This window comes from Ctenopharyngodon idella, chromosome 7 (assembly GCF_019924925.1).
Source record: "Ctenopharyngodon idella isolate HZGC_01 chromosome 7, HZGC01, whole genome shotgun sequence".
Classification (NCBI taxonomy): Eukaryota; Metazoa; Chordata; class Actinopteri; order Cypriniformes; family Xenocyprididae; genus Ctenopharyngodon; species Ctenopharyngodon idella.
Window position 1 is genome coordinate 47543563 of NC_067226.1, and position 23857 is coordinate 47567419.

General features: G+C 36.9%; 1 protein-coding gene across 1 annotated transcript in view; it reads left to right on the forward strand.

Annotated features, from left to right (window-relative positions):
- piezo1 (piezo-type mechanosensitive ion channel component 1) overlaps positions 1–23857 on the forward strand; it is a 101472-nt gene that overhangs the window by 73049 nt on the left and 4566 nt on the right. Inside the window, exons 20-48 of the mRNA XM_051901052.1 lie at positions 295–420; positions 869–1069; positions 1184–1388; positions 3671–3775; positions 4035–4191; positions 6231–6474; positions 6565–6661; positions 7223–7388; positions 7834–7923; positions 9202–9278; positions 9431–9508; positions 9698–9798; positions 9902–10013; positions 10141–10224; positions 11587–11771; positions 11847–11962; positions 12122–12286; positions 13102–13360; positions 14894–15082; positions 15365–15674; positions 17207–17330; positions 18127–18274; positions 18673–18887; positions 18988–19146; positions 19257–19404; positions 21315–21503; positions 21585–21677; positions 23038–23210; positions 23292–23414. Of these exons, the coding sequence (XP_051757012.1) occupies positions 295–420; positions 869–1069; positions 1184–1388; positions 3671–3775; positions 4035–4191; positions 6231–6474; positions 6565–6661; positions 7223–7388; positions 7834–7923; positions 9202–9278; positions 9431–9508; positions 9698–9798; positions 9902–10013; positions 10141–10224; positions 11587–11771; positions 11847–11962; positions 12122–12286; positions 13102–13360; positions 14894–15082; positions 15365–15674; positions 17207–17330; positions 18127–18274; positions 18673–18887; positions 18988–19146; positions 19257–19404; positions 21315–21503; positions 21585–21677; positions 23038–23210; positions 23292–23414 (4439 nt within the window). The remainder of the gene's footprint in view (positions 1–294; positions 421–868; positions 1070–1183; positions 1389–3670; positions 3776–4034; positions 4192–6230; positions 6475–6564; positions 6662–7222; positions 7389–7833; positions 7924–9201; positions 9279–9430; positions 9509–9697; positions 9799–9901; positions 10014–10140; positions 10225–11586; positions 11772–11846; positions 11963–12121; positions 12287–13101; positions 13361–14893; positions 15083–15364; positions 15675–17206; positions 17331–18126; positions 18275–18672; positions 18888–18987; positions 19147–19256; positions 19405–21314; positions 21504–21584; positions 21678–23037; positions 23211–23291; positions 23415–23857) is intronic.

Below are 23857 nucleotides of genomic sequence, written 5' to 3' on the forward strand. Positions count from 1 at the left end.
GCTGTTTAAAAGGCTTGTCAACATATAAATGGCTAAACTTTCCTCTTCAGAGTAATTAGTCTATTCTGCTGACAGGATTTTGCCTCACTGCCTAACTGGGGCCTAGCGGATTTGAAATGTCCCTTGTATTTCTTGCCAGCTTGTTTCTTTCCATTCGGTAATTGTGACGTGTCCTAAATATGATGTAGCGACAAGACATTATGTTGGTAAACATTTCACTTTCAGTGAGGACAGAAAAATATCTTCTTGCTGGTGGGGACACAGTGTTTACTCTTTCTCTTTTCGTATCTGTAGCCAATGGTCAATGAGAGCAGTCTGGAGCCGGATGAAGTGATGAACTCCACCCTGTACAGAGAGCCTGTGGATCCAGCCAAATGGTTCGGTGTTAGGAAAGATGCTAATGCCCTTGGATACAGCAAGGTGAGATTCACCATTCACACATTCAGAAATTTACTTTACTAGCCAAATAATAAAGTGGAAACCTGGAAATATATTCAAATATGGCTCATTTTATATAGTTGTTTTTAAAGTCGGCATGAAACGGAAGTTGTGCTAGTCTTTTCTACCCTATTGTGCCGTATGTTGAGTGAAACAGCTTCTGGAACAAGAACAAATGTAGGGTGGGGCTTGATTTTGTTCGAGGGGAATTTATTTTATTGTTGTCTTTTGTTGTTTGAATTAACATTAAGGACTCAGACAGCAGCAGGTTTATTAGGCTGCTGTCACTTTACACTGTGAGTTACGTTATACAAGTTCCTTTATACCATTTACAGAAGAATGTCTATTCATGTCATACTGTTAATGTGACACATCATCATTTGTTTTCCATCATACACGGTCACTTTAGCTCTGTGTTGTGTCTGGTTAGGATCATCTGCTGGTCCTGATGCTGCTGGTGTTTGAGGCGACAGTGTACCGGCACCAGATACATCACTACAGACAACAGCAGCGCTCACCTCCTGCGATTCCAGTCATCTTTCCCCAGGCCATCCGTGACACGCTGGACCAGAGTCTCCTGCACTGCATCAAATACCTGCTCAACTACAGCTTCTACAAGTTTGGCCTTGAGGTATGAGTTCCTCTTAGACCAGAAATACTAAACGCTTGCTATAACAATATTAGTTGCTATCAAAGCACAAATATGAAATCTGATGATAATCTTTGTCATCACTTCTACATCTAGATCTGCTTCCTCATGACTGTGAATGTCATTGGTCAGCGTATGAACTTCCTGGTTATTATCCATGGCTGTTGGTTGGTGGCCATCCTGGTGCGGCGACGCAGAGCAGCCATTGCCAAGATCTGGTCAAAGTACTGCCTGTTTCTAGTTGTCTTCATGATATACCAGTACGTTCTGTGTGTGGGCATCCCTCCCGCGCTTTGTATAGGTGAGTGATGTCTGGATGATTATTAGTAGCACCATATCACTTTTAACAGCAATTCTTTTTATCTAGCTTAAAAGTAATATATGGGTTGCACAGAAACACAAAAAGCATTCTTGGTTTTAAGAAAAGTTCAACATCGAGCAATGAAATGGTACAGAACACAGGACTCTTGAGACGCGTTTTTAAATGATGGACTGTTTTTAACAGTGTCTGGATGTTTGGGCTTCTGGTCTGTCAACCTGTTTTAAAGTGTTTAAAACCCCTCTAATAACTTGAATTAATTAACAAATGAATAAATGATAACAAATTATACTGTTACTGTAAGTATATTCAGCCTTACCCAGATACACTATACTAGAGCTGCATGATTCTGGAGAATTGCTGAGACATTGAAACTGATACATGTAGAGTATTACTTTAAAAAATTATTTAAATTACTTTTTTAACTGTTTACTGCTAGTAATAATAGGTCAAAATTCTTACTATCGGTTAACAGGTTAATTATGGTAATATGAACTGAATGTCTATTAACTTTGGCACTTTAGTTGAACTAACTGAAGATTTTCAATGCAACAATCAACATAAAACTGAGTTTTGACCTCCAAAATCTTTTTACAGTGTGTATTTTTATGGCAAGAGCTGGTGTTTTAGTGTTATTATGAACATTGCCATTACATTCAAAGATAGTCAGAATGTGAAATATTGCTAAATGTAAAGGCAACCAAACAGGTGTCGTGGGTTAAATCAAGCAGAAATAGCTCTTTAAGGTAACAACTGCAGGTCAGCACTTTTTACAATGAATAGTGATTTTGTTAAACAAAATGCCTTTGGTCCCCTGTTAGATGGTAAAGTGCGACACCTGTTTTGGTTTAACTGTTATTTCTTGCCATCACAAACACGCTGTAAAGATTTTGGTGGTCAGATCTCAAAATTTTTAGTTGACAATTGAAATATATGAACTAGGGATGTTCATTTTACTTGTTTTTTCCTGAATGACAGCCAATGCCTTTTAACCGATCATTATCATTCAACCGACAAGATTGAAAGGTTAAATTAGAATGGAATTAGAAGTGTCTGTGACCCATTAAAATACCACAAGGTTTAGTTTTACATGCACAAATAGCAGCATAAAGCAGCACTTTTTATCTATTTTATAAAATAGCATATTATGTTTAGTGTTTATTTTTACATGCTTAGTTATTTCACATTTTTTCTGAATGTTCTCTCAAAAATACAATTTTGACTGATTCGTGTAGTGTATTACTTTAAAAAAAAAAAAAAAAAATCACGATTCTCTCATGATTCTGAATAGACAACCAAACAAAAATACATAATTTATTAGAGATTCTGACAAAATGTTAATTGCTGCAGTCTATTTAAAATATATTTGATTAATTTGAGTGCATTTATTTTAATCAGGTTAAATTAATGATTCAATGACTCACTTATAAAGACTTCACTTTACTGGATGAATCAGCATTTTTGAACAAATCTCTTGAATGAGTGTTTCAATGGCATTGTAACGGTCACTTGTCGCCACCTACTGGTGTAACGATGTAATTGATACAGTCTTTATTTGAAGCATCAAGTTACTTTCAAAAGTTGATTTACTCTATTTTGATCACTACCATAGACATCAGTGTTTATATCCGTACTATAAACTTTTATCCCAGTACTTCTCTGATAATTTAAATTATTATAAGACAGAAATAATGATACTGTGTGGTGAAAAGACTGTTTGTGAAGCCGTTGCATACCTATACATGACAACTGCTTACTCATGACACATAACAACACAGGTAAAAGTATTCAAGTATTAAAAGTACCTGCTTTTACCTGTGGGGAAAGGCTTTTACAAACCGCCATAAGAGCTTTGTTTGTAATGTTTGAGTTGGGGAAGCGCAACGCGCGAAAGGGGCATTTGCAAAATATGCTGTATTTTTGTAATTTCGCTAGGAGCCACTAGTGTCGCAGAAACCACATACTTCACCTTTAAACGTCCTTTCATTCGTCTAGGCTCAAAGCTGCTTGCTAGGAACTGTTCTTCTTTGCACCAGCCTGACCAGTGTAAATCCGCTCAGTTGCCAGGTCCAGTCCACTTTAGGCTAGTTTAAACTAACCCTACATCAGAGTCATGGTACAGAACAGTAAAACATCATGCTGATGTTTGTGTACAGTGACCAAGAATTATCACAGATTAATTACAAGAACACATCCTGTGTCTCTTTAGTTTTCTCGGTAAGTCACCTGACTCTGGTAACCTGAGCTTTCTCACATGGCTATAGATTACCCTTGGAGATGGAGAACCTCAGTAACTATCCACTCAGCTCTGGTTAAATGGATCTACTTACCTGACTTCTACACCATCCCCAACTCCAGGAACCTCATATGTAAGTGACACCTTCAACAAAAACAACAATATAATTGCTCACCAGTTTTCCAACCTACAGTATAATGGCCTCAAAAAGTATTCAGACACTTAAGCCACAAATAGTTCATATAGTTTGTGACTACACTGATTTTCTTCTAGTTTTTTACCAGAATGAGAATCTCACAAATTCACAGGAAATCATTTACTTCCGCATTGAAAAATAAGGTGGCTATATTGACTCCAAAATGGATAAAATGTTTGCAAATGATCTGTTGCAGCGGACTTCCTTCTGCTGATGTGTGCCTCCCAGCAGTGGACAGTGTTCGAAAATGAGAGAAAGGAAGAGTGGATGGTCATGGGGGGAGAGAACAAAGACAACCCGGACCCAATGGAGGATATGCCCTTCAACCCAGCCCCAAACTTCATCAACTGCAGGTAAGTACATTAGTAATGAATGAGAAATAAAAACAGCTTTACTTGTCAGGGATCTGGTGCAAAAGGAGCTTTAACATGACTTATTGTTTTTATAAACAGCAGTGAGAGCAGTGTGAAACCGTTCTTTAGATAATTAATGTAACAATTACAAATAGATTGTTCAAATAGATCTACTTCATGAATTTCTTGCATAGGGCCGATTTAATGCATTAATTTGGTGCGATTAATTATGGAAAAAATAACATTAAAATTAACACTTTTAACATTTTACATTGCATGCAGTTTAGTTACGAACATGATGCAGAGCAACAACTTCCAATAAAATTCAAGATATGAGAGCATAAAATGTCCCTGTATCGATTTTAGTCATTTTATATATATATATATATATATCATATGATATAGTTTAGCATTATCACACGAGCAAGAGTGCAGTTTTTTCACGAATATCAGCATGATTGCAAATGTAATATTTATTTTGTACAATAGTTCAGTAAACAAGAAGTTAATATTGTGTTACATTTTAGACACAATATTGTCTGTTTTTGCTATATTTCGTTCCAAACAAAGCCACAGCAAAACTGCGTTTTTTAACGAATCGAGTGAGTAATCGATTCAGTGACGGCCGTTTGAATGAATCGGTTGAATTGATGATTCAATGACTCACTCATTAAGACAGTGTTTCGCTGCCACCTACTGGTGATTTTTAGTTTCATATTTAGTGTATCATTTCACTTTTCATTCAAATTCATGCCACCTCTGAGCTGCATTACAGAGTTTGTGTAAATATACCTAAATGCCACTTCAAAAAAAAAATGGTATGGCCACATTGTAGCCTTAAAAGTTTGTGTAATAAATGCTATGTGAAATCAAAATATGTCTTTCTAAAGCTACTTTTTGTAATGTCTGTTCAAAGCTTTTCACAAAAATGACTTTAAATGATCTTTTAGGAGGTCATTTCTCAGCCAAAATTGATGTGTGATAAATTTGCGATTAATTAATAGGCACTTCATGTAATTAATTAGATTAAAAAATTGTAATCGCTTGATGGCCCTAATTGAACATATGCACGTTTACTTCCTGGTTTTCGATAAGACAATTTCCGGTGAACTGTTATCTGTCATTCTGTACTCGCTGTACATCGACACAAAACCATCAATGGTTGACTTTAATGTTGTATTTATATTTTAATGCAGTTTTCACACTTGCCTAATTTGCCAATAAACCAGTTTTGTTGATTGCAATAAAGACGGAGCTAATGGGAACATTTGAATAAGAAATGCAGTGTCTAATTAGCATTCTTCCAGCGCTTCAAATGTTATTTTTAATGTGATGACCAAATATATTATTTTATTCATCCTTCTGAGATTGTCCCTATTTGTAAAACCGAATGTTTCAAGATGTAGGAAATCCAGCATTTGATAGAAAACACTTTTATTTAGAAAGAAAAAGACATTAATTACCACTATAACCATTAGATGGCGGCAGAGGACCATATATTAGCCATTTCCTGAAATAGTTTTTCACTCAGTTTCGCTTTTGAATAAATATTAAACATTATAAAATCACTAGGTTTAAAAATACTTCACCTTTGTTAAGGTGAAGTATGAAGTACTCACAAAATCTCATGGAAAAACAACAACTTTTCTTGTGTGAAAACTGATGGTCGAATTGAATTTTGCCGAGGAATAACACTGAGACACGTCTTTTTTATGTCATCTTACGTTTAAATAACTAATTAACTAATTAATGCCAGGCCTGACTATTTAAATGACTGTATGTATTCTGATTATAAACTAAGTATTACACTATTGATGCTGTTAAAGCTACCTCAGGACACTGAAGATACCAACACACCAACAAGTGACATTTCACCAGAAGTTTTCCAGCTTGCTTATATTATTGCGTGCATATGGTCATTTAAAATATAACATCTCTCTCTCTCTCTCTCTATCTATCTCTCTCTCTATCTATCTCTCTCTCTCTCTCTCTCTCTCTCTCTCTCTCTCTCTCTCTCTCTCTCTCTCTCTGTGCTGCAGGTCCTATCTGGACATGGCAAAGGTCCTGGTGTTCCGGTACATGTTCTGGTTTGTGCTGACGGTGGTTTTTGTGACCGGAGCAACTCGGATCAGTGTGTTTGGGTTGGGTTATCTTATGGCCTGCTTCTTCTTCCTGCTATTCGGCACACGGCTGCTGATCAAGCCGTCACGCACACGGCTGGTCATGTGGGACTGTCTCATCATGTACAACGTGGCTGTGATCATCTCCAAGAACATCCTGTCTGTGAGTGAACATTTACCTAAGCATATAATGTGTGTGCTAACAACTACAAAGAGAGCAGCTTTTTTAAAACAGTCCTATTGCTTGTGTTAGATCCTGGCCTGTGTGTTTGTGGTGGACATGCAGAAGAACTTCTGCTGGGTCATTCAGCTCTTCAGTCTGGTGTGCACCGTCAAAGGCTACTATGACCGTAAGTTTTGTGCTGCATTGTGCTAGAGCAACTTTTCCCTTCTTATCTGTGTTGTCAAGCACGTTGTCATATTATTATATGAGTAAGGGATAATAACATATAGCCAGCAGTGTTCTTAAAGTCGGATTTTGCACTAGTCTTTTCTTCCCTATTGTGCCATATATCCGAGTGAAACAGCTTCTCAAACAAGAACAAATGTTGGGCGGGGCTTGATTTTGTCTGTGGGGAATTGATTAGATGGATGTGGTTTGCTATTGGTGGATCTCGTGATTGACAGGTTGCTCCGCCCTCGTCATCAGAGAAGAGAAGAGATACCACAAGAGGGAGGGGAAGTTAAATTATGAAAATATACTCAATTATTTGATGACAGTGTTTTTTAGTAACAAGATGAACTTGGTTCTTGAACACTATCAGCAGGCCAACACTTGTAATATTTGTAAAATGTTTTAAAATTCTATTTGTCTTTATTTACTGTATTTTCCTAGGACATGTGCACAACATTTTTAAAATCACAGACCCACAGCACAGTCAAATGTAATCGTGTGTGTGTTTCTTTCTCAGCTACATCAGTGTGTAATACAGAGTGCTCTCTGCCTGTGGAAGAGGCCGGCATTATCTGGGACAGCATCTGCTTCTTCTTCCTCCTGCTGCAGAGGAGAGTCTTCCTCAGTTTTTACTTCTTGCATGTAACTGCAGACCTTCAAGCTTCAGCGCGACAGGCCTCTCGGTAAGTGCGGCCCCTGCTGGACACATCAGAAAGGGCAGTTATTTCATGCAACCCATTCAAAGTCAGATTCCTAGTTGAGATATCTTTCTTATGACCCTAAAGTGTTCTGTTGTTTGATGCTTAAAAGTTGATGTGTAAAGAAGCAAAATAGAAGTGGTAGCAAGTGAATGACTATCAACAAAGATGATTTTACCATTTGTGCAGATATTTACTGACAGTTTTTTTTACCATGTGGTGCAACCATGCTGCCATGTTCGTTAGGCATCAAAAATGCATCTAGGCCAAGCTGAATTCAAAAGTTTCCACACTGAAATCTGTTGCAATTTTCAAAGTATGAAGTTTAGAATTTTGACTTTTCAAGCTGAATAAAATGCATCAAAAACTGTGAATAAACTGGGTTGTTTCTAACATATAAAGTTTATTTTCTGTGTGTCTGTGCATTAAGGGGTTTCGAGCTTTTCCGAGCCAGCATTATCAAGAACATGCATTTCTATCAGCAGACAGAGAAGAAGTCACTTCAGCAGCTAAAGGAATCGTGAGTTAACACTTTGTCCTTTTATTTGCCATAATAAAAATAAATGAATAAAAAAAAAGAATGTCCTACATATGGAAGCTTATTTCTGCCACAGAATTAAAAAACAAAGGTAATTGTGATTTTTTTTTTTTTTTTTTCTTTTTTTTTTTTCTGAATTTTTTTTCTCAGAATTGCAAGTTTATAAAAAAGTCAGAATTGCAAAAGTTACATTTGCAAGATACAAACTCGGATTTCTGAGAAAAATTTACATTTGCGAAATACAAACTCAGATTTCTGAGAAAAATGTACATTTGCGAGATACAAACTCACAATTCTGAGAAAAAAAGTTACATTTGCAAGATAAAAACTCAATTCTGAGAAAAAAGTTACATTTGCAAGATAAAAACTCAATTCTGAGAAAAAAGTTACATTTGCGAGATACAAACTCGCAATTCTGAGAAAAAAGTTAAATTTGTGAGATACAAACTCGCGATTCTGAGAAAAAGTTATATTTGCGAGATACAAACTCACAATTCTGAGAAAAAGTTATATTTGCGAGATACAAACTCACAATTCTGAGGAAAAAGTTACATTTGCGAGATACAAACTCACAATTCTGAGAAAAAGTTACATTTGCGAGATACAAACTCACAATTCTGAGAAAAAGTTATATTTGCGAGATACAAACTCACAATTCTGAGAAAAAGTTATATTTGCGAGATACAAACTCACAATTCTGAGGAAAAAGTTACATTTGCGAGATACAAACTCACAATTCTGAGAAAAAGTTACATTTGCAAGATACAAACTCACAATTCTGAGAAAAAGTTACATTTGCGAGATACAAACTCACAATTCTGAGGAAAAAGTTACATTTGCAAGATACAAACTCACAATTCTGAGAAAAAGTTACATTTGCGAGATACAAACTCACAATTCTGAGAAAAAGTTACATTTGCGAGATACAAACTTGCGATTCTGAGAAAAAAGTTACATTTGCGAGATACAAACTTGCAATTCTAAGAAAAAAGTTACATTTGCGAGATACAAACTCGCGATTCTGAGAAAAAGTTACATTTGCGAGATACAAACTTGCGATTCTGAGAAAAAAAGTTACATTTGCAAGATACAAACTCACAATTCGGAGAAAAAAGTTACGTTTGCAAGATACAAACTCACAATTCGGAGAAATAAAGTTGCAATTACCTTTTTTTATTTTTTTAATCCGTGGTGGAAACAAGCTTCCATAACTTATCGATCTCTAGTCTCTCTGTATATTCGATCTTTATATTTCCTCAGGATGAATCGCATACGTGAAAAACAGCAGAAGTACAAGGAAGGACGTAAAACTTCTGATATAGAGGAGCAGCCCACAAGTACGAATGCATTACCGTTTAAACTAATATAACTCTGATCAGCTGTGGTTTGAAAAAAGTCTGAACAAGTGATGTGGAATGATGCATGAAATCTGTAGCTAGGAAATGAGAAAATCAGCCACACATCCCTTATGTGTGTGTGTTTTTCATAGACTCTAAGGAACAGAAGAAAAAGAGGAAGTCATCAAAGTCCAATAGATGGCAGTATCCTTGGATGGATCATGCGACTGGTAAATTCACAATCAGCTGCGATACGATCTTTCTGAAAATCAAGCTTATCCCTGTCAAATCATTTCATTTCATATAAAGATGGCAAAGATGGCAGTCTTACAAAATGAACATTTTCAGGGAAGCAAACAGAGATTCAGAATGCAACAGTGCTGCTGGAGTTTAAATATGAATGAATGTCTTTGTTTTAGTGTTGCATTCTGGGGAATACTACATGTTTGAGTCCGACAGCGGAGAAGAAGATGAATCCTTTCAGGAGGAACAGAAACCTCGCAGACAGACTGCCTTTCAGGTGACACGAGTTGCATTAAATTTGTACTCTGTTATATGTTTGGTAAGGCAGTTGTTGCAGGGATACGTGTGTAAAGTTTGTGTGTATAAAATGTTTCCCACAGCTGGCGTACCAGGCTTGGGTCACCAGTGCAAAAGAAGCCCTGAAAGACCGTCAGCAGAGACAGAAAGAGCAGAGAGCAGAAGCAAAGAAACAACAAATCGCTCAGGCTTCAGGTTAAACGCAGACATATGAAACATGCAGCGATATATACTGTATATACAAAGAGACAAATCAACCAGTTCCACACTTCCTCTTATTACAGTGGTATATTGACTGTTTATTTCTCTCAATGGATATCAGGTGATGCTGAGGAGGGTGGAGCGGTTTTTGATGTTGGGGATTCCCAGGAAGTGGAGGAAGTTCAAGAGGAAGGAGACGATGTGGGTAAGTAAGCTCTGGGTGAGGAATATATATATATGTATGTGTGTATATACACTATATTGCCGAAAGTATTGGGACACCCCTCCAAATCACTGAATCCAGGTGTTCCAATCACTTCCATGGCCACAAACACTTGTGAAAGAATGGGTCGCTCTCAGGAGCTCAGTGAATTCAAGCGTGGTACCTTGATAAGTTGCCACCTGTGCAATAAGTCCATTCGTGAAATTTCCTCACTACTAAATATTCCACGGTCAACTGTTAGTGGTGTCATAACAAAGTGGAAGCAATTGGGAACAACACCATGAAGTGGTAGGCCACGTAAAATCACAGAGCGGGGTCAGCGCATGCTGAGGCGCACAGTGCACAGAAGTTGCCAACTTTCTGCAGAGTCAATAGATACAGACCTCCAAACTTCGTGTGGCCTTCAGATTAGCTCAAGAACAGTGCGTAGAGATCTTCATGGAATGGGTTTCCATGGCCGAGCAGCTCTATTCTCTGCACTTCTGTGTTCGTCAACACGTTGGGTCAGAGGTCACTCTTCTGCTGGAACTAGACTCAAATACAGCCGTTGCTGGAAGCCAGATATTTCAGTTTATAAAACTAAGCTTACAAAAACACATTGCTTCGCTTCAGAAGGCCTTTATGAACCCCCTGGAATCGTATGGATTTCTTCTATGATGGATGGATCTGCTTTTTTGGACTTCAAAATCTCGAGCCCCATTCACTCCCATTATAAAGCTTGGAAGAGCCAGAATATTTTTAATATAACTCTGATTGTGTTCGTCTGAAAGAAGATAGTCATATACACCTAGGATGGCTTGAGGGTGAGTAAATCATGGGATAATTTTCATTTTGGGGTGAAGTAACCCAGCATACCAAGACATTTTCGACAATGCTATGCTTCCAACTTTGGGGAAGGCCCTTTTCTATCCCAGCATGACTGCCCCAGTGCACAAAGCAAGGTCCATGGATGAGTTTGGTGTGGAAGAACTTGACTGGCCCACACAGAGCCCTGACTTCAACCCCATCAAACACATTTGGGATGAACTAGAATGGAGATTGTGAGCCAGGGCTTCTCGTCCAACATCATGCTCTACTGGATGAATAGGCAAAAATCTCATGGAAAGCCTTCCCAGAAGAGTGGAAGCTGTTATTGCTGCAAAGGGGGACCAACTCCATATTAATGTCTATGTATTTAGAATGTAACGTCATTACAGTCCCGGTTAGTCTAATGGTCACGTGTCCCAATACTGTTGTCCATATAGTGTAAATGGAGATTTATTAGTGCCTAACCATAAGCAGCTGAAAACAGGTTAGGGACTTGAATTTCGCATGACAACCCAGTGCATCTTTCTGATTTTACAGCATCTCAAGGCACTGGCAGTGATGTAGTGCAGAGGATTCTGGACATACTGAAGTTCCTGTGGGTGCTTTTCCTGGCCATGGTGGACGGATTCACCATGTGGCTTAACTTGCTCACCAAGCAGTATGTAGACACTTCCACGGTCCTCTGTGAGGAGCGCTACCTCTTCATTCACAACATCAGCCAGGTGGGTCACTCACCCAAACACACCTTACCCAGTGCGTAACAGGCGTTGTTCTTATGAAGTTTGTGCCGTCCACAGAGACCCTCCAAAGAGACCATGGATGACCAGCTCTCACAGGACAGTGAGAATCTCACTCTCGAGACCTGTCTCGATGAAACTGATACAGATAATGTTCGCTTTAGCAGCAACATCAAGTGAGTCTGACCTGTTCAGTTCCTTACTTGGATAGGATGTTCAATTTGTCATTGGACCAATGATATTTCAGTGTGGGTTATCCAGTGGGATAGATATCAGGAGGCCAAGAAAATGCCTTTTTCTTTATATTTTTCTCTGTCATCCCATTTCTTTCGCAGTGTGGTTGAGTTGGAGACTCTGGGTGGTTTTGCAAAGGCCCGTGACTTCAGCAGCACGACTCTGTCCTCTGAACTCACGCTAGAGCTCGACACAGAGCCGTTTTACAGCCAGCACAGCCTCCGCCCTCGACGCTCCAGAACCGCCAGTGAACTGCTTTCAGACAGGTGCTGCTTTATATGACACTACTGTAAAATTTCCTGCCATTATGAAAGGGTTAATCTCATGAAAACATGTCTAGATCAGTTAGAAATCATATTTTGAAGAAAGTCTTCTCAATTAGCTTCTTTTAATTATACTGCAGTTTTGGGATTACACTTTATTTCAACGATCCACTTCAGATATTCTACTAACTACAAGTAACTTTGCAACTACATGTCAACTTATTCTACTAACCCTAACAGTCTAATACTCTAATGAGAGTTAGTTGACATTGACAATTTTCTAGCTTTCCATATTTTCACTGCTATACGATAGGGGGCGCTATTACACATCATCTGACATTACAGTAATGAGAATTTGAGAGAAAACACGTATTAACTCTTTCCCCGCGAATTGACATAATTTTACAGCTTTCCGTATTTTCACTGTTATATGGTAGGGGGCGCTATTACACATCATTTGACATTACAGTAATGAGAATTTCAGAGAAAACATATATTAACTCTTTCCCTGCCATTGATGCAATTTTCCAGCTTTTGTATTTTTACTGTTATACAGTAGGAGGCGCTATTACACATCATCTGAACGAGTACAGAATCTCCGGATCAAAACACAGGCAAAAAAGGAGGCGAAACAAGCGATAAAAGCATTGCTTTTCCACATTGTAGTCTTTGAAAAAAACGTGATTTTCTCAGCTTTTTGTTCAAAATGTTGCTTTTTTTATGAAAGAGTTAATGGTGTTAAATAGGTACTAAATAGGCTTCATTTTCATGTAAAACACAGTACATTTAAAAGGTTTTGTTGCTTGTCTCTGTTTCAGGCCGTTCAGTGTTGAGGAGCTGATACAGAGCCGTGAGTTCTACTCGTCTCAGAACCGACTGCTGAAGCTGCTCTTCGCGCTCTATAATGTTCTGGCGGCTCACTCTGAGCTGGTCTGTTATTTCATCATCGTGCTTAATAACCTGGTGTCCGCCTCTGTCGTCTCACTGGTGCTGCCCATTCTGGTCTTTCTCTGGGCCATGCTGTCTGTGCCGCGACCTTCCAAGAGGTTCTGGATGACGGCCATCGTCTACACAGAGGTGGGAAGAACATTTTTTTTTTTTTTTTACATTTTATTTTATACAGTATATAGAAAACACGATTTTTAACTACTTTTTAAAAGTAAACATTTTTACAGTTCATTGAACCTTTAGACCAAATATAAATAAATAAATCATAACATTTGTAAAAAATTTACTTGATTTGATGTTTCAGATAGTAAAAAAACTTTTTAAAAGTAAACTTTTTTACAGTTCATTGCACCTTTAGACCAAATCTAAAAAAAATAAAATAAATAAAACATAAATTTTGTAAAATTGACTTACTGATTTAATGTTTCAGATATTTAAAAAGAAATGTTCCCTTTTATTTTAATTTTTAGAATATTTTTAAATTGTTTTTATTTTAATATTTCGATTTTTGTGTAATATTTAACTTTTATATGTATTGCTTTTTTACATTTTATTTTATATAGTATAAAGATTTTTTTTAATCATTTAAAAAAAAAAAAAAATTTTTGCAGTGCATTGAACCTTTAGACCAAAAAAAAAAAAAAATTTAATGTTTCAGATATTAAAAAATATTTTTTCACCCTTATTTTAATTTTTAGAATATTTTTTAGATTTATAGATTAGATTTTTCCTGATTTTTAGATGTGTATATTTAATTTTTATATTTAATGCTTTTTTTTTTACATTTTATTTTATACAGTATATAGAAACTATGTTTTTAAAGTAAAAATTTTTACAGTTTATTGAAGATTTAGACCAAATCTAAAAAAAAAAAAAAAAATTGTAAAATTGACTTGGTAATTTAATGTTTCAGATAATAAAAAAAGAAAAATCTTTCATTTATTTGAATCTTTAGAATATTTTTAATATTTAGATTTTTATTGAATATTTTATTGAATATTTAATTATAAATTTGAATATTTAATCAACTTTTTTATTTTATTTGACGTTTAATTTTAACTGTATATATAAAACACTATTTTAACTACTTTAACAAAAAAAAAAAAAACATTTTTCCATTACTCTTTTATTTTTATTTTATTGTCAAATCATGCTTAGGGGATTCAGTTTGATAACCAGCTGGTTCATGATCTAGGTGGTGGGCCAAGGTTAACCTAGTGGACCATTTTGGTCAAGTTGCACAAAAGCTTGTCTTTTTGCTGTTATTATGAGTGCACACAAATAAATGTAGACATTCTGCAGCTTCAATGGATGTATTACTTTTATCTATATGACAAAAGTTTCTGTAAGTCGATTTTGCTGCGATGTGAAAAAAATCCAGCAAAACGTGCCAGCATGTTTGCCGACCCCAGAGCGTTAGGGCCGGGTCACTGTAGGCCCAAACATAAATCAACAACCATGTTTCAAAAACAGCTTGACCACATTCAACTTGTAAAGCATTACATATGAAATAAAAAAATCAAATTTTTTAAATGGAACAGTTTATTGAACCTTTTGACCAAATCTTAAGCTTTTATGAAAGCTTTGAAAGTCTGCATATTAAACAGTTGCAGTTGGAACTATAATAACTATAATAACTCTGGGCTGATGTGTTTCCCACAGGTCATGGTGGTGGTCAAATACTTGTTTCAGTTCGGCTTCTTCCCATGGAATAGTGACTATGAGCTGCAGTTAAACGAGGACAAGCCCTTCTTCCCTCCACGGATCCTGGGCCTGGAAAAAACCGACAACTACATCCGCTATGATTTGCTTCAGCTGCTGGCCCTCTTCTTTCACCGCTCACTTCTCCAGGTATTCAGTTTATCCTGCTAAAGAAAAACAAGCCTAGACTAGCTGAACTGTTGGTCTAATGGTCACCATCTTTAAAGCACAGTTAAGAATTATTGCTAGTTATTGGTATAAGTACAGTATGGAAGTAAAAACTGCATTCATTTTCTCCCTAGGGAAATTGATTTTTAACGATTTAGTTTCTGTGAAGACTTAAGATATACAGACACCATTTTTCTTATATTATGACTTGGCATCTGGTTTGTAATCCATCACGATACACATTTTTGTCTTTGCCTCTCTCAGCGTTATGGTCTCTGGGACCAAGAGGGCCCTCTGGAAGAGAAGACTGATCTTTCATCTGCCAAGAAGAGCAAGAACGAAAGAGATGAGAAACTCTCAGATGAAGAGGACAGTCGAGCACAGCCAGAGCCCGACACGGAGGTGATGTCAGTGACACCGGCGGCAGAATCACCGACTGATGCCGAGATACAGACCGACCCGGACCCCAACATTCACACGGACACCACAGAAACACTTCAGACAGAGAAGGAGGAGGGAAAGAAGAAGAAGAGTCCCTTCCTGCGCTTCCGCAAGAAAAAACAGTCAGAAATAGGTCTGTCGAAAAACTGGTTTTTATATATATATATATATATATAGTGTTGGGAATCGAAAATCTATTCCAATTCTGAAATCGGATACTTGAGGTCAGAAATTAGATACTAAAATCTCAATTCTGCTTATTGATTCCGACACAGAATTAAATTCGGCATCCGCACATCTAAAACCGCATCTCATATAGTGTGCGAATACTGAATTGAGTTCTCTTTTGCGTCTTCTTGCACGTGGACACTCAAAATACACTCAGAATTGTCAAAATATCCTCGTAAACACAGTCAGTTATGTGTTAAGTAAACGTAAACAGTAAAACAAATCAGATGTGTATCAGTATATTCGGTCTTAAAGTGACAGCGGCCTAATAAACCTGCTGCCGTCTGTTAATCAAACAACAAATGACAAAGAGAAAATCACTCACTGCTCTCGACTGAATCACTTTGTAACTTTATTTTTTTTTTTATAAAATCTGTTTTATTTTTTAAAAATAATACTATGTAGTGTTTTTACAATTGATTTCAATTTCTGTACCTGAACTTTGTTTAGTTGTATTTATTTGTAATATTGCTAATTTATTTGTTCTTATTTCATTACTGACGGTTTACTATGGAAGCTTGTTTCCGCCACTGAATGAAAAAATTCTCATTTGCGTGATATAAACTCACAATTGCGAGTTATAAAGTCAGAATTGCGTGATATAAAGTCGCAATTGCGAGTTATAAAGTCAGAATTGTGAGTTATAAAATCAGAATTGTGAGTTATAGTCAGAATTGCGAGTTATAAAGTCAGAATTGTGAGTTATAAAGTCAGAATTGTGAGTTATAGTCAGAATTGCGAGTTATAAAGTCAGAATTGCGTGATAAAAAGTCAGAATTGTGAGATATAAAGTCAGAATTGCGAGTTATAAATTCTGGATTTTTGTCTCGCAATTCTGACTTCTTTTCTCAGAATTGCAAGTTTATTTCTCGCAATTGTGTTTATATCTCACAATTTAACAGTGTTGCCAACTATTTTGAAAGTAGCTCAAAAAGTAGCTAAATGTCGCTAGATGACAAAATGCACCAACTCTCAATCCATGTTCACATACTGTATTTTTTAATACAATATATAGCCGAATGTCCAATAAAGCTGTTCTCATTTGCATATTTTCTGTCAGACAATGGAACGAGTGTGATATAGTGACTGACTACATGTTGACCAGCAGACCAAAATGTCGCTAGTCACTTTTTGAAAAAAAAAGTCTTTAATAATGTTTGAAATTTATATTAGTTAGGCTAGTAGTTTTTGCTGTGGTATTTGTGTTCATGGTATTCAGGTGCAACAAAATGTTTTGCAAAAATATTAATATGTTTGATAGCTAAATGATTTTACTGTGTTGGAATTGAAACTGAGAATCGATAAGAATCGGAATTGCTAAAACTCAAATGATGTCCAACCCTATTTAAATATGAATTCTACCTAAATTATGTCTATAAGATTGTACTGAGCCTGTTATGTGTGTTATTTTGACATGTATGAACAATCCTGTCACAGACACTAAACAGCAAGAACCCAAGAAGAAGAAGAAGAAGAAGTCAAAGACGAAACACAGCGAGGGCGCCAGTAAAAAACTATTGAATGCTGTCGGAGGAAAACTCAAAGGCCTTTTCTTATCCATGTAAGACTCCTGTTGCTTTTGTTTCAACCCAGCAGGAAAGGGTCAGAAATTAACATTTCCGTTACGGAGCAATATTTGCCCTGTCAAATTGATTTCCAGGGGCATTTTTTCTTTTGTAAGAGGAGGTACCAATGATGGGCGATTTCGAAGCGCTTCAAGAAACTTTGAAAGCTTTGTGAATCATTTGTTTGGAACCAGTGATTCGGAGCTCGTATCAAACTGCCAAAGTCACGTGATTTCAGTAAACAAGGCTTTATGTCATAACTGTTTAGAAACATTTCGAAATGTCATTTGTTTGCCGCTAGGAGGCGATGATCTCTCTGAACCCATGAACCAGTGTCTATTTATGATTTTTACCTGATCTCAGATCAGTTTTATACATTTGTAGACATTTAATGACACATCTGTATAATAAAAGGGAAGAGTTGTAGTTAAAAGTCCCTTACTAACCAAGCTCTCCATAAAACAAACAAAACAAGCCCTACAATTTAATACAATAACTCATATTATAAAGAGACTTCATATTTAGTGGGATAATGATTTGTTAATTGCATTTAAAAGATTGCACCTTTAATGAAACATTTGCAGTTGGTTTGGGCTGAGTTTTTGCTGCATCTACACTGTTTAAAATCAATATATATTTTGAATAATCAACACTGACAATAGTAATTGATATATAACATGCAGGATCATGATCCAGATGTTGATACAATGTTGATATTCATGATTTAATGGCATATTTAAGGTTTGATCATCATTCATTTTATCTTGTGGTGTTTTCAATTCCTCTACGCAGAGTGAAGAATGTCTACAAGCCGACCTGTGGATTCTTCCAGAACATCCTGCATGCGGAGTATCGGGCGGCTACTGATGTCTACGCTCTGATGTTCCTCACGGATGTGGTGGATTTTATCATCGTCATCTTCGGTTTCTGGGCCTTTGGAGTGAGTACAGAAAACTCAGATAAAGATATTCCTAGCCAAAAAAATCCTAAAGGAATGTCCACAGGATTTGTGTTTTGGGGCATGATTTGGAACTAATCCTTAAGAAATTATTTGCAATCTGAGTTAAAACAACAACAATGCTAAATGCAAATAATATAATGCAACTAAATTTAGGATGCCAAATTAATTCGACACCAGGTCACTTGATGCGTTTTCTCTGATTGGATGGCTATCCGACCAGGTGTAATTCCCTCCGAGATTCAAATCCGATCACTCAAAGCACTTCAGGACGTGCTTTGAGATGCATTCCAAGTCAAATCGAATAGTGACATGTGACAAGTGTAAATAGTCCCATTGACTGTGTAAAGTTTGAGCATGAAATGTTTGCTCTGTCCCAGAAACACTCGGCGGCGGCAGATATAGCCTCCTCTCTGTCCGAGGATCAGGTCCCCGAGGCGTTCCTAGTCATGCTCCTCATTCAGTTCAGCACCATGATCATTGATCGTGCGCTGTACCTGCGGAAGAGCATCTTGGGAAAGCTCATCTTCCAGGTTATACTGGTTTTCGGGATCCACCTGTGGATGTTCTTCATCCTTCCGGCTGTCACCGAGAGGTAAGCGAGGCTTGTGTACAAATGCAGGAGGTTCACAGATGATCTTTGCAGCTGAGATCAAAGACTTCAGAGTTTATATTACTTTTCCTTATTTTCACAGGATGTTCAATCATAACTCAGTGGCTCAGCTCTGGTATTTCTTCAAGTGCATCTACTTCACGTTGTCGGCGTATCAGATCCGTTGCGGCTACCCGACACGAATCCTCGGAAACTTTCTCACCAAGAAATTCAATCATCTCAACCTCTTCCTCTTCCAAGGGTGGGCCTATTCTTCCTATTCTTCATGTTCATCTTCTCTTCAAAAGTTTGTTTCTTAAAAGGATGAGATGCACTAGGCATTGATGGATTGAATCTACTCTGTTTCCTCAGGTTCCGCCTGGTTCCGTTTCTAGTTGAGCTTCGAGCAGTGATGGACTGGGTTTGGACAGATACCACACTGTCTCTCTCCAACTGGATGTGTGTAGAAGACATCTACGCTAATATCTTCATCATCAAGTGCAGCCGTGAAACAGAAAAGGTAGCAAGTTTAATCATTAAATCGATCAAAAGTGACAGTAAAGACATTTATAATGTTACAAAAGCTTTCTATTTCGAATAAATGCTGTTCTTTTGAACTTTCTATTCATCAAAGAATCCTGAAAAAAATACACAACTGATTTCAACATTGAAAATAATCATAAATGTTTCTTGAGCAGCAGATTGCATATTAGAATGATTTCTGAAGGATCATGTGACACTGAAGACTGGAGTAATGATGCTGAAAATTCAGCTTTGATCACAGGAATAAATTACATTTTAACATATATTCACATAGAAAACACTTATTTTAAATTGTAAAAATATTACACAATATTACTGTTTTTACTGTATTTTTGATCAAATAAATGCAGCAGAGACTTCTTTCGAAAACATTAAACATTTGTTTACAGATCTAAAACTTTTGAATGGTAGTGTGTGTGTGTGTGTGTGTGTGTGTGTGTATTAAATTTGATGCTAACATGTTTAACATTTTGTTAGTGGCATGCTAACATGATTAACATGTTAGTATGTTCTTAACAAGATGCTAACATGATTAGCATGTTGCTACCATGATGATAATATGATTGACATGTTGTTAAAAGATACTAACATGATTAGCATGTTGTTTGTATGATGCAAACATGATTAACATGTTGCTATCATGTTCTTATAAAGATGCTAACATGATTAGCATGTTGTTAGCATGATGTTAACATGATTAGCATGTTGCTACCAAGATGATGATATGATTGGCATGTTGTTAAAAGATATTAACATGATTAGCATGTTCTTAACAAGATGTTAACATGATTAGCATGTTGCTACCATGATGATAATATGATTGGCATGTCGTTAGAAAGATACTAACATAATTAGCATGTTGTTTGCATGATGTAAACATGATTAACATGTTGTTAACATGTTTGCTAGCATGATGTTAACATGATTAGCATGTTGCTACCATGATGATAACATGATTGGCATGTTGTTAAGATACTAACATGATTAGCATGTTGCTTGTATGATGCAAACATGATTAACATGTTGCTAGCATGTTCTTAACAAGATGTTAACATGATTAGCATGTTGCTAGCATGATGCTAACATGATTAGCATGTTGCTGCCATGATGATATGATTGACATGTTGTTAAAAGATACTAACATGATTAGCATGTTGCTTGTATGATGCAAACATGATTAACATGTTGCTAGCATGTTCTTAACAAGATGCTAACATGATTAGCATGTTGTTAACATGATGTAAACTTGATTAACATGTTGCTAGCATGATAACATGATTAGCATGTTGCTAGCATGGTGCCTACATGATTAGCATGTTGCTAGTATGTTTTAGTTAACATTTTTGACATGTTTTAACACTTAGCGAATCGCTATTAGCATGTAGCTATTCACTGCTAGCATGTGTTATATGTTGGAAGTCCTGTTTGCTAGCATGAGTCAAAAGAGCCAACCCCCATGTCTATACGATGTTCTGATGCAGAGATATAGGGCTTGCTGAACGGTTGCTAGGGTACTCTGTTTGGATGATAGGGAGTGGCTTGGCAGCTGCCAATGATACTTCAAAGGCTGCTTGCGAGTATGAATGATATAAACCAGCCCGCATGCCTCTATGACATTCGGATTTGAAGCTGTGCCTCTTTGGGTTTCGGTTGCTATAGTGCTCATCAGTGGTTGCTAGGGCGTGGCTTGATAGCTTCCTAATAATCCTGAGAGACTGATTGGTTGTCTAAAACGGTGACAAACAGTGCGGGAGAAGTAGCACACTGAAGTTTTGTGTGGAAGAAGTAGATGCAAGAGATCAATAGTGATGCTTTGTCTTTGGCAAGCACCACTTATAATCTTATTTGTCCATGATTTTGGGGCTTCAATAAACTTTCTCTCTGCAGAAATATCCTCAACCAAAAGGACAAAAGAAAAAAAAGATAGTCAAGTATGGGATGGGCGGCATTATCATTCTCTTCCTCATTTGCATCATTTGGTTCCCACTACTCTTCATCTCACTGGTTAAATCAGTAGTGGGCGTGGTTAACCATCCTGTTGATGTCACCGTCACAGTCAAGCTCGGAGGTTATGAGGTAAAATACTATTGTAATATTTCTATAATAGTTTAATACTTTGAGATTTTATGTATGAGATTTGATTGTTTTCTCCTGCAGCCTTTATTCACCATGAGTGTTCAGCAGCAGTCCATCAAGCCTTACACTGTGCAGGACTACAACCGTCTCAACAATAATTTTGGGAAAAATGCTGTAAGTGGACATCATTTATATCTTTATATATTTATATCTTTATAACTCACAATTCTGACTTAATATCCTGCAATTCAGACTTTATATCTTGCAAATTCTGACTTTATAACTCACAATTCTGACTTTATATCTCGCAATTCTGACTTTATATCTCACAATTCTGACTTTATATCCCGCAATTCAGACTTTATATCTTGCAAATTCTGACTTTATAACTCACAATTCTGACTTTATATCTCGCAATTCAGACTTTATAACTCGCAATTCAGACTTTATAACTCACAATTCTGACTTTATATCTCGCAATTCAGACTTTATATCTTGCAAATTCTGACTTTATAACTCACAATTCTGACTTTATATCTCGCAATTCTGACTTTATATCTCGCAATTCAGACTTTATAACTCGCAATTCTGACATTATAAACTCGCAATTCTGACATTATAAACTCGCAATTCTGACTTTATATCTTGCAATTCTGACTTTATATCACGCAATTCTGACTTTATGACTCACAATTCTGACTTTATATCTCGCAATTCTGACTTTATAACTCGCAATTCTGACTTTATATCTCGCAATTCTGACTTTATATCTCGCAATTCTGACTTTATAACTCACAATTCTGACTTTATCCCCCGGTTTGACAGACAAGGCTTAAGCTAGTCCCAGACTAAAATGCATGTTTGAGCTCTTTTAACTGAAAACAACTTACACTGATATATCTTAAAACATGTCAGTGCCATTGTTTTGTCTCACGATGCACACCAGTAATGATATTTTTCTAGGGTACGTTTATAAAAGATACTTAAATGCCCTAATTGAACTAAGGCGTAATCCTGGCTTAATCTAAGCCCTGTCTGTGAAACCGGGCCTAAAACTCATAACTGCGAGAAAAAGGACAGAATTGTGAGATTAAAAGTTGCAATTACCTTTTTTATTTTATTTTGTTTTTATTCAGTGGCGGAAACAAGCTTCCATAGATTTCTGAGAGACGCACAGCGATGCAGATATTTTGATTTGCGCTCATTTCATTCTTAAAGTTTACACTCATTTACTTCACACAATCATTGCTGCATAGTTATTTTAGAGGTTTATGTATAATATCGTGCTATTCCCTCACTCACCTGTTATCCAGTGAGTGACTGTCAAATATTTTCCTGTTATTCGGTAGAATTAGTTATCCGTTTTGAAGCCACTTCAGGCACATCTTTAGCAGTTACTCATTTCACAAGAGTTGAAAACAGAAATAGATAATATATGTTTATTGCCAAGGCTGCAGGAAGATTTTTTTAACTGGCACAAGTGTGAGGTATCCACCTCTGCCGGATATAACAGTCGGCTGAAATGTGTCCACAGGTGGCCATGCAGTTTATCACCATGTACAGCTATGAAGACATCGTCACAGCCAACATCGAGGGCAGCTCGGGGTCAGTGTGGCAGATCAGCCCGCCGAGCCGACAGGAGCTCATAAAGGAACTGCTCGGCAGCACCGGTGACATGACCCTCCGTCTGGACTGGATCTTCCAAAGGTCAGTTTGATGGAGAAAGAATTAAAGCTGCTTCTGCTGGAGCACAGGATCTCATGTTCATTTTGTGCTTGTGTCTGAAAGGGACCTTGGGAAGGGTGGGACGGTGGAACATACTTCCGACAGGCACTCCATCAGTTTGACACGAGAGGATCCAGTCAGAGCCGACCTGGCCTCGCTGCTGCTGGGCCACCGGAAGGATCCTGTGTAAGTTTTATCACGACTTCATCCATCATCCTAGATACACTCTTAGGAAAAAAAATTCATAACTTAATTTACTAGAAGTAATTTACTAAATGTTAATTGCTGCACCTCTATTTAAAATAAATATTTAATTCATTTGACTTAAAAAGTCTGGTTGAGTGAATGATTCAATGACTCACTCATAAAGACTTGTTTCATTACTGGATGAATCAGCATTTTTGAACAAATCTCTTGAATGATTCAATGACAGATACAGTTTAAGTCACTTGTCGCCACCTACTGGTGTAACGATGTAATTACAATCTTTATTTGAAGCGTCACGCTACTTTCAAAAGTTAATTTACTCTATTTTGATCGCTACCGTAGACATCAGTGTTTATATCCGAACTATAAACTTTTATCCCAGTACTTCTGGGATAATCTGAATGATTGTAAGACGGAAATAA